The 11,659-nt window shown below is 39.0% G+C and overlaps 2 protein-coding genes across 2 annotated transcripts; both read right to left on the reverse strand.

Annotated features, from left to right (window-relative positions):
- Positions 1-702: 702 nt before the first annotated feature.
- On the reverse strand, positions 703-8,312 carry hdac10 (histone deacetylase 10). Its single transcript, XM_083917072.1, has 20 exons — positions 8,212-8,312; positions 6,877-7,011; positions 6,663-6,759; positions 6,461-6,558; positions 5,571-5,675; positions 5,415-5,483; positions 5,196-5,322; positions 4,670-4,735; positions 4,510-4,569; positions 4,012-4,101; positions 3,668-3,774; positions 3,518-3,585; positions 3,102-3,333; positions 2,848-2,938; positions 2,646-2,731; positions 2,181-2,237; positions 1,987-2,068; positions 1,389-1,577; positions 921-1,080; positions 703-824 (listed from the first exon to the last, which is right to left on the reverse strand). The coding sequence occupies exons 1-20, from the start codon at positions 8,274-8,276 to the stop codon at positions 787-789; spliced, it is 2,022 nt and encodes a 673-aa protein (XP_083773198.1). The 5' UTR covers positions 8,277-8,312; the 3' UTR covers positions 703-786.
- Positions 8,313-9,469: 1,157 nt separating this feature from the next.
- aplnr2 (apelin receptor 2) lies at positions 9,470-10,933 on the reverse strand (the record flags this gene model as incomplete). Its single annotated transcript, XM_083916457.1, has 1 exon — positions 9,470-10,933. One exon carries the CDS (start codon positions 10,931-10,933, stop codon positions 9,470-9,472), a length of 1,464 nt encoding a protein of 487 aa, XP_083772583.1.
- Positions 10,934-11,659: the final 726 nt, after the last annotated feature.

Here is an 11,659-nt window from a genome sequence, read left to right on the forward strand (position 1 = left end):
TGTAAGCCTCATGCATTCATGTTGCACATCTGTATGTGATGCAGGCCTCTATCCATATAGTGCTGATAAACCATAACATGTTGTACATCACTCACCTGTGTGGTGGTTTGATGTGGTCAATACGATCTGATTATTATATATCAGATGTGCTGCCACCCCCTATGGGGAATGTTGGGGGAAACAGAGTACTACACTATGCACACTATAAAAATACTTCACTACAAGCAAAAGCCCCGCATTCAAACTTTTACTTAAATATTATCAGCAAAATGTTTATTTAGTATCAAAGAACTAAATATGCAATATGGTCTCTGTCAGAGTTATATTATTATTATTTTGAATATTAATGATGCAGTACTTTAATGCTGCAGTTAGTTGAAGGATTTACTGTTGAGTAGTTTATTCTTTAACAGTGCAACTGATTTTTTGTGTAAAACCTAAATATGAAAAGTAATTAGTAATTGTGCAATAAATGTAGTACCTCAAACCTGGATTTGTCTAGCATTCACGGTTTTTATGATGTAAACATCTTTAACAAAAACAGAAAATATTAAAAACTTAGATTGAGCTGTCACAAAAGCACTGAAAATCAATTTCACAATCAATCATCAACCAGGTTCACAATATTTTGATTCATTTTGATCATGCTTTGTTTGTAAAATACTTTATTTTGGGGCACAATGTGAATGATAAAAGCACCATTTTGACATTAATAAAAAATACAAAATCTTATCAAGACATCTGACTTCAACTGAATACCTGAATACAAAATAGAAAAAAGCAGGATCAGCTTCGATGCTCGTCACCTCTTCCTGTTTCTGTTGCTGTTTTTAGGAGAAAGAAGTTCCTGTTAATATTTCAAACTCTCTGGATGTGGATCACATGATGTGTATTGTTGATATGTGCTGTTCTGAATTCACCTGAGGTCTGCAGTAGCTTCCAGTCCACCTGCAGTTTGTACCTCAGTCTCTCCAGAGCCTCCACATCCTCAGGTAGAGGAGCAGAGAGCTGCTCCAGAGAGGGGGCGGCATCCCCGAGGAGAGAGGAGGCTGTGGGGCCGACACATGCCCTATCATCCTCCTGAAATTACAAATATACTGAATACTGAGGGAGAAGATTTAATTTTTTCTTTTCCAATCTTAAATTTCTCCTAATAAGCGTATGTCTCACTAAAATGCAAAAGAAATCCACCTTTGGAGGGAAGCGCTGTGAGACATGCAAAAAAAGGTAAGAATTGTTTTCATTTCTTTTTTTGTGCTTTCATCTTTTTATGTTGCTATACATGTTTAATACAAATTTTAGCCTCCCCAAAATTAAAAGTCATACTCCCACACTATCAAGGAATGAGATTTCTGTACTTTTTATTAAACCTTCCCCAGCCTTCTTACCTGCATGAGCACCAATGTGTGTCCTTGTGCAAGGCCCTGCAGCAGGCCTGTTAGTTGTTGCCACACGCTGTCACACAGCCCACTATCTGGCGTCCGAACCAACAGAAGCAGGCTGGGGTCATATGCGTATCCCAGAGGTAGAAGGAGGCCCAACACAGCCTGAGTGAAGCCTGACACGTCACTGCAGCCCTGTGGGAGAACAAACAAAAACTAACTTGGAATTTGTTTTCAGCAAACATAAACGCACACACACATTCCTGCTCCAAAGTACAATGTAAAAACCCTAGTTTGTGTTCATTGTGTTAAATCAAATGGTTAAAAAACCTAAGACGAGCATTGAAATATGTTTATATTAGAAGTATTTAAGAAGTCATGCTTTCAAAAACTATATATTACTATTTACTATTACTATTACTTATTTAGACATCTTCTGGCCGCAACATCTTGATATGAGAAGTCATCATACGATCATATACTGTAGACAATACAGTAAGTAATAGTGAATTAGCATCCAGTATAGTACGACATGCACGCAGAAAATATGAATTGACTAGTGATTTCTACCATTGTAATCATCCATGATTGTAATACACAGTACCTTCTTCAGGCAGACCGGAATGTGATATTTGCAATTCTCTAGCTCTGACTCCTTGTTTCCGAACTGCACCACGAGTGTCGTCCTGAAGATGGAAAGATTTGTCATCATGTTGTTCATTCTGTTGTCTATTGTCATTTTCTCAAAAGGGAGGTTTTAATCACAAAGGCTAATTCAGGGACACAAATAATAATCACCCATCCTCAATGCTGGGACTTGAGACTGCTGCGTCTCCAACACACACGACCAAAACCCTGCATGAGGAAGACAGCGGCATCAAATCAGACTGATTTACTCATATTCAGTGAATTCAGCTAAAATGTTTCTCCAATGGAAACCCCTTCATTTGGCTGCAGCACAAATGACACAAACAAACCAAACAACACATTCACCCCCCCAAAAAAAAATCACAGAAAACACAAAAAAGCTTATACATATTTTTAACAGTGTTTAAAGAAATAGTTATAAAATCTGGAATCTCTTATTAACATGTTTTATCTAGTTGGTAGGCAGATCTTGATATTTTTTGATTCCATTTAAAAAGAGGTGGAACTGTTCCTTTGAGGTTGGCTGATTTATGTAAGGAGGCGGTCTGTCTTTTTCTGTAGCAGTAATATTAAAACATACAGTCACTGTATAAAAGGATTAGCCCCACATCATACCGGCTGCGGAGAGCGCTTGCAGCATGCTGGACAACACACATCATCGCCATGGAGACATCATGGACCAGCGCCAAGCCATTGCAGATCTGAGAGGCAGTAATTCAATATAAAGACATCAGCTTAGAGCTCATGTAGGCAGGTCAGCAAAGCAGATAATATCACAGCACAGCACTTGAAAAGACAAATAATATCCAGACTGTACCTCGTTCTTCTCCATTTTCTCTGTGAGGGCAATAAGACTGGAGAGGGTCGTGAGAGCTTCGCTGTCATCTGAACCTTTGAGGAAATTCTCCCTTATTGTGGAAAAGACAACACAATTTTGTGTAATAATAAACATATAAATATTCTTTTGAATTCTGCTCCTCCTGTTATAAACTCTTCCTTTGTCAATAATACGAGATAAACTCTGTTACTATGAACAATGTTAAGTAAAAATTATCAGTCACAACTCCATACCTCAGCATGTTGACTATGATCTGGTCCTCTGATGCATGGAACTGTTTACATCCATCCGGGCAAGCCACACCATTAGGGAGGACTAAAGCAGTGCGGACAGGAGGAGCAACACGCTTCAGAGGCTCTGGCCACACCTCTTCCTCTGTGCTTTTTGTCTCTTCTGTCGTCTCTAACTTTTCTTCTTTTTCTAGTTTAATGCGCTTTGTGCTGACATCGGAGGGAGGCAGCTCAGCTGGAGAAAGGTGTAATAAAATATTTTATAAAGCAGTCAGTATAAAAGTAATCTCTGATTGAGGATAGTGGTCGAAGCTACATTAGCCACTAACTCAAAACTCATTGTGTGAGTTGCATTGTGGGATTTAATCCTTTTTTAAAAAGTCCAACCAATGCTGAATCTATACTCTTTTATTGAATACCTGCATGTTTGAGGCAAGACCAGTACTGTCTGTGAGCAGATCGGACACAGTGAAGAGACTCAAGTGCACTGAAATGAGAAAAATGAATTAGCTACAAAACACACACAATAAGGTTTGAGATTTAAATCTGACTGATAGTGAGAGACCCACCTTTCACAGGGACCCTCGAGGTTTGCAGGTCGAGGCGCAGGATCTCCAAGCAAAGTTTGAACAGTCTGACACACAGATTGGGGGAGGGAAGTCAAGTTGTATCCTCCCTGGAAGACAATGCACACAGAAAAAACCTTTTCAAACCCACTATTACTCCAACAGGATGGTAGCAATATAGAATTTTCTGCAACTGTTCACGGTTTCAAACTAATCCGATGTGTACAATGCACAAGAAAACTAAATAACTTATAGCGTACCCAGGAAGGCAGGTGTTTTAATTTAAAGAAGGTAGTGAGATTGTTTCACATGCACATTGTGTTGGCATTGAGTATAAGTGGACTAACCTCCAGCACAGCACACAGTTTTCCTCCTGCAAGGTTCATCAGGAGGTGAGTGAGGTGGGCAAAGATGTCCGGGCTCGCACACATTTTACCCTGAAAATAAAGGCAATCACAATGGATTTACTCATCCACTACAGGGGACATGGTTCTGCAGCACTCACACATCATTAGATAAAAGAGCAAAAGGACAGAAGTGCAAAGGATGCACATGCAAATGATGCTACATACACTCAGAGTCTGATTTTTTAGGTTCACTTGTACAATCTAATACAATCCAATACAGTCTACTTTAACAACACCTATAAGTATAACCTGAGTAATGAACGTATTGAACTGAACTGTCACCAAAAACTGAACTTTATAAATTTTGTAAAGTATAATTTAAGGCAGAGTTTTTTGGAATTGCAATAGATTTTACATGTGTACCTAATGAAGCAGCCACAAATAATGATATATACATAAAACTCTGCATCAATACTGCAAATGCATTTCATTCAGTACCTCTGGGTCTCCAATGGCTGAGTCAAAGCCTGCACAAACCAGAACCAAGTCTGGGCTAAACTGAGGGGGAAAAAAAACATAATTAATCATATATTGATATAAATAATTTCCAACACGTCAGTATGTATTAACAAAAGATGAATTTTTAAAATTGGCTTACCTCGTATGCGACTGGCAGAAGGATGTGACAGAAGACTGAAAGGTAGTCACTGTTCTTCATTCCCACCTGAAATATCACAATGCGAGCTAATTTATTCATTTAAATAATGCTCATATACACAAATGTGTGAGTCATCATGAATGCCAAATAATACAGCAACATTTTCCTAAACTGCTTGTTTGTCCCAATGTATAAAAATGCATATTTTACCTGTTGGTCGGACTAAGAAAATAATTTAAAACATGCCTTTGGAATTATGGTAAGAATTTATCAGAATTTGATCATTACTACATTCAATTATTCTTTGATTAACCAGTTAAGGCTATGAATAGTTAACATAAGCCGCAGTCTTATTTGTTATTTATTAAGATTCCATTTTCTTCCTTATTGTTTTTTTTTTTTTAAATATCACAAATTCAGAAGTTTCCCCTCTCTTTCAACTATATAGAAAGCAACATTCTTTTATATATATATATATATAAGTAATCATTCAAAAAGGATTTAGAATAACTTTGTGGTTACTTACTTTATTCCATGGTACATTTATATTGAATCCTGCCCCTTTGTCTTTGCCAACACTGTCATAGTCTGATTCTCTAAGTTGAGGCCAGAAGTTCTGATGCTCGTAGCGGTGCCATGAGAAGTAGAGCACGCTGGGAAGAAAGATGTAATATGCAGAATGTCTCATCCCAGAAGACAACATCCAAGTAAACAATTCAGAGTCCTTCAGTTAGGAAAGACTCACCTGGGATCATCTTCAAAACAGTACTGCACCCCTTGACCATGATGTACATCCCAGTCAACTATCAACACCCTGAAAAATATATATTAAGAAGTAAATAAATATATTGTGGCAGAACTAATACAGCAGATCTTGCAAGCATAGACAAAAAAAAGTTACCTTTTAACCCCATATTTTTGCTTGGCGTATCGAGCTGCTATGGCCACATTATTGAACACACAGAATCCATTGGCAGCACTGTACATACTGTGATGTCCTGGTGGTCTGACAACAATGACACAGAAGTGATATTTAGCCTTTACAGAGAACAGCATTATCACTTACAAACAAACACTTACTATTTAGTTTTTAATGATGTAAAATAATATATAATAATTTAAAAAAGTAGAAAAAGATTTGAGAAAATCCTGAAATAGCTGGGACCACCCCTTAAAGTTTTACATGGCAGCTGTACTTGTTTTTAGCCGGTTGTACTGTTCAGTTTTCGTCTTTGTGTCGAAAACAACTTCTTTAGCTTAACTTAATAATTGAATACAGTGGTTCTGTTTGTGTTTATCAACAGATTTCAGAGCTCTTTATTTGTTATTTTTATACAATATGACTGATCGTTCTTCAAGTTTCATCTCCATCTATGTCCTCTTGTTGATGACTTAATTTGTATTATCTGTCCAGGACTTTATATTCCAGAGTCTCTATTTCATTAAATGGATCCTGATACACATGGCTCATGTATTTATTTTGATATATATGTTTTTGGTATTTATTATTGAAGGAGTGGCTCGCCCAGGTTTTTCAATCGCCTGTATAAATCCAGTCGTATAAAAATGTTTTTATCTATTGTGAGCATAATGCTTGAAAACACTTACTAGAATATCGGAGTTCTGATCAAATAATTACCTGCCTATAAGCTTGTCAATAAATGGACTGAACACTCTTGCACTTCAGTAGAACAATGCGATTAACAACAACAAAAGAGAGACTCGTACACACTCGTTGTAGCATCAGGGTACATATAAGTAGTGCTGTGTCTCACTGGTTAGCGGCCTCACCTGACCAGAGCCATGCCGTTCCTGACCTTCCCAGTCATAACACTGTCCACTAGTTGCAGTGCGGCGCCTGCAGCCAGTTTGGCACAGTGAAAGATGTTCTACGACAGTAGATGAGAAAGAGAAATTGAAGCTGTTGTATATAAACGGATAAATGACATCAGCTAGCAACTCAGCTAGTAAGAATATTAAGTGTAGGACTAACTGGGTGGAAGTAGACGTCTCCATACTGCAGTGTGAACTCCTTCAGGTCCTCCAGAGTCATATAAGGGGTCTTTTTCACCGCCTCCAAGTACTCCTCACTGTTAAGAGCATTAAAGTGATTGTAGCTGAGTGGCTTTGGATATTTATTTCAACCGCACACAGAGAAAGAACAATATACTGAAGGTGAAGGCTCTTGGTAGACATTCAGGACTGACCTGTGAACCAGCAGGATGTCTTCATCAGTCGCCTCACGAACAGGTACGGGCACACAACGATCAGCAAGACCGGTCTTGATCAAAGCTTCATGACTCACTGTCAGACGCTCGGGTACCTCAATCTTACATGCAGGACTGGAGAAAAAAAATTATTAAAATGATGTTCCATACGGTTTAACTTCAATTATATGTTGACTTCAGGGTTTAGGATTTGTATATTATTAACTGGTATATGATTTGTATATTTCAGCACAACTGAATTTGTGTTACATCATTTCAAATTCATGTTTTTTTTATCATTAGTGGTTAAATCATTTCATTTCTACACTTTTTGTGCACAAACATTCTTAAAAACAGATGGTAAAAACAAGGTCGAGAAGCAGTGATCCTTCCCTTAAACTAAGAATACACAAATAAATTGGGAAAATAATTGAATACACACATAGAGTATACGTATAAAAACACAAATGTACACATACATGAAATACATACTAAAGTGTTATTTAAAAATTCACTTTCAATTCAACTGAAAAACAACAAAGAACTGCAAAGGCACGTACATATAGAGTGCATGACACTCACACCGGCTTATTCTCTTTACCAAATTAAACAGTGGTCTTATGGTAGAAGTTTGGCCCATTTATTTTGATGTGTTCAAAAACTATATGGCAAAAACGAAAAGGAAGAATCTCTCAAATAATATGGGGAATTATGTCAAAGATTACGGTGTGTATAAACTCCTTTGCACTGCATTAATACAGCACAGCCAGCCAGCAAGAGTCGAAATAAAGACTTAATGAGTGATTGTGATAACTTTACGCTTTTAATTTGTGCGGATATGAAGTGATAAGACAACCGTTTAATCCACTGTGGGTGCTCCTCATGTACCATCCGGGCTAGGAACCAAAACTTCAGTTCCTACCCTGAGGCTCTGAATCTCAAGTAACGTTTACGATTTAGTAATTCGTGTGCTAAATTGAAAAATATTAAATTATTATTATTATTATAATTCCTCAATTAAATATATATAATACAATTGATACAATTAGACTCAAATACTAAAATAACGTTAAAAGAAGTAAAGAAAAGATTATTGGTAGGAGACGTCAGCTTAGTTAACGCTAACAGATGCTACAGTTACGTTGACATTACCAACATATCATAGACATAGAGGACTGACATACTTAAGCTTTAAAACCCTGTCGTTGTAATTTATACCCTAAATTACTGTAAGTTGAGGTAATACTTCATTCAGGCTTAACGTTCTCAGAAAATGTAACGTTAATGTACCTACATGCGTCGTTACTGCAGTCATATAACATTATCGTTACTTACTCAACCCAGAGCAGCTTGTATTTGGTCATCTCTTCATCATAGATCAGTGCTGTTCCCATCTTCATTATTTCTCAGGCCAGTCAAGCTACAGAAAAATAAACATATGGCAACGTCTCTGCAGTGAAACAGTTGCTTTCCTCTAACGTAGGTTAAGTAAGCAAACTGTTTCTAGTGTTAAACTGTGCGAAGTAAGTTGAAAGAGAAATAAATGAGTACGCTGCTGTAATCAAACTTGGACTTGCACCCACAACAAGTGCAGAATCAGCGGATAACGTTACCAAGAGAGGTTCAGCGGGCATGGGTCAAACTAGTCTTCTTTGAGTTAAATATTGGTTGTTAAACAGTTTAATTGCGCATTAGCGCCACCCTCTGGACGGGGTCCGGTACTTCGGCAGAAGAGACCTGCATTGTTTACTTTCTTTATATTTCTAATTGAAATATTGGTTTAACTAACCTTTTTTCAATATATGTCAAAATACCAGATATACATCATGTTTTACTTGCTAGAAACTGCTTTTTCAATAACCTACCTGAACCTTGCATTATCTTTTTTACTTTGCCATATTACACTAACCTATTTTAACACCTGCCTTCCCAACCACACTTGATGTTTTGTCTGGTTGCTTTAAAGTTTTATCTGATGTTTTGTCAGTTTTATACTCTTAAAAAAACATAATTGTAGTTCAACTTTATTATTTACAGTTAAAATGACAATTAATCTTAGAATTGAACAAAATGAAGAGTTTTTTTAACATATTTGTAGATGTACTATATCTTCTCACAATTAAAAGACAAATTTAAGTTTACATGAGACTTATTTTAATAGAAAAAAAAACAAGACAAGTCAATAAACAACCCATAAAGTATTTCTAGTATAAAATAAAGATCGGATACAAAAACAGATCAGGTGACATGAGAACATTTGGTCTTGCAAGATCATAGATATATCTCTGTGCCAGACTATCAACTATCTTTTAGGAAGTGGTGGTATCTTTCCTGTGGGAATGTGGGAATTGGAAGCAGGACATTTTGTCTATGAACTTGTGAACGTTCATTTGATAAGTATGTTTATTTTGAAAATATTGACCTCTGACACAGTTTCTTCCAGAGTCTGAGGCCACTTTGGAACTCAAGTCTATTGTTGGTTGTCTTAAACATCGAAAATCTTCTAAAAAAACATATCACATACAATGCTGCTTTATTGCCATTGAACTAAATGGCTTGATGCCCTGGTTCCTCTATGTGAAATAAGACCATTTCAAGCAGTTATCTCTGCAATCATCCCACCCACCTCCCCCACCCTCTCCTCTTCTCTATCCTCTGTCCTATCTGCTGTTTCCTCTTGTGTTCTTGTGGGAAAAGCTGAACTCCTTTCCTCTCTCTCTCCCTCTCCTTCATCCTTCTTCCCCTCCCTGGCCTCTCCTTCTCCTCCTCTCCTGCTCATCCTACACAACATGAGAATAGCCCCTCTGCATCTCTTCCTGAATGATGGGTCACATGCAGCGTACAGGAGTGGGTTAAGGCAGGAGTTGAGATAAGCTAAACAGGTGACATATGGCTGAGCGGCCAGTAAAATCTGATCCAAAGAGCAGGAATATGGGACAAAACCAAATTCAAGCAGCATTGAAACAGTCTTATTAACATGCAGAGGCAGCCAGCACAGGAAGAATGCCATCACTAAAGTGACGATGACCCTGAGAAGTCTTCGTTGGCGCCCACGGTCAGGACGAGGGCCCCGTCCAAAATGTCTGCTGAGGAGCTGGGCCAATGAGCAGTAGCAGACCAGCAAGATGACAAGAGGAAGCAGGAAACCAATTAGAGTTGATTTAAGACTCAAGGCGGCCGCCCACCACATCTCTGCCCTCTCTCGATCTGTCTCCTCCAGCTCTACTCCAATCAGCATGGAGTAATCCATCTGGCAGGAGAGGTGGACTGATCCAGTGTCAGTAGTAGGATGAGCTGCCTCTAGCTGCCAGTCATAATCAGAATCAGGGTCTACCTCCACCTCCCTGACAGAGCGCAGCAGCAGACCCGGAAGTGCCAGCACCCCCGCCAGCACCCACACCCCTCCGAGGACCCACAAAGCCCTGCTGGGGCAGCTCTGTGGAGCATAGTGGCTGGAGTGCCGGCGTCCAGTCAGAACCCAGTACCGCTCCACACTGAGCATGCTCAGGCTGAACACACTGGCATACATGTTGAGTGCAGTGAGGAAGCTGCTGATTTGGCAGAGTGGTTGCCCAAAAGGCCAGTGGTAGCCCATCGCTGTGTAGACGGCCCACAGAGGGAGAGTCACAAGAAAGCAGAGGTCAGCTAATGCTAAGCTGGCTATCAGAGAGTCTGTTAGTGAGCGGGATGGATGAGGGGTGGAGGGAGGGTAAGAGGAGGAGGTGGAGGAGTGAGAGGAGGGTCTTTGTCCTGAGGAAGATCCACACTTTTCCTTGTTCTTCTGAGGAAATGACCCGTGGTGAAATCTACCAGTGCTGTTAATGCTTTGCTGACTGGTTCTGAAAATGCCAGTGCGACAGAGCTTTCCAGTTTTTCTCCCATCGGCTCGGTCCAGGTAGGCCCACAGCACCAGGCTATTGCCGAGGCAACCAAGCAGGAAGGCGAGCAGGTAGACGGACGGGATGATGGAGAAGGAGGGAGACCAGTCGCTGTAGTCACAGTGGAAGAGGGGATGGGGAGAAGGAGAGGGGGAGGTGAGGAAGTCTGCATCTGACATCTGTGCATCCGTCTCTGTGGTTTCTACATAAAATCATTTGCCATTAAAATCACTGGAGGTCCTGATACTTTCTGGGCTAAAGCTGAGGTTTGTTCAGAACAATGTCTAGAAGGACAAACTTCTGCACAGGTTTTAGATATAAGAGTCAGGGCCCAGACTCCAGTAGTGGATCAGTCCCCTGTTCAGTCCCAGTTCTTCCTCAGTCTGTTGACTCAGATGGGCTGAAAAATAAAAATTCTTATTTAACAGGCATAAATATCGTAAATACTATACATGCATTTTGTGACAACAAACAAAAAGCAATAAAGCAAAGTTTAGCTACGCTGTAAACTTTTTACTAACTGATTTTTGACTAATCTGCTTAAGAATGTTGTGAACTGTCCATGCTCATACCCTTTGTGTTCTCTTCTGCACAGGTATCTGTTGAGAAACAGGCATTATACTTAAAACATTAAATAAAATATTAATTAAACGCTAATGGTGTACCATTTTTGGAGGGGATTTTTTTATAACAATTAATGTGATTCCACTGACTGTTCTAGGCTTTTCTGAAACCGTTTAAATAAAAAGTTTGATTCATACAAGATAGAACTCAAGGATCAAAAACACAGTGATAGACACCAGCTTCTCACTCTGCACTGATACAGTAGCTCCCAATGACTGTAATGAAGCAATGGACCTTTGCTAGGTGTTAACGAATGATTAACTAATAATGCAAAATGTGAA

The sequence above is a fragment of the Echiichthys vipera genome (assembly GCF_963691815.1).
Source record: "Echiichthys vipera genome assembly, chromosome: 7".
Taxonomy (NCBI): domain Eukaryota; kingdom Metazoa; phylum Chordata; class Actinopteri; order Perciformes; family Trachinidae; genus Echiichthys; species Echiichthys vipera.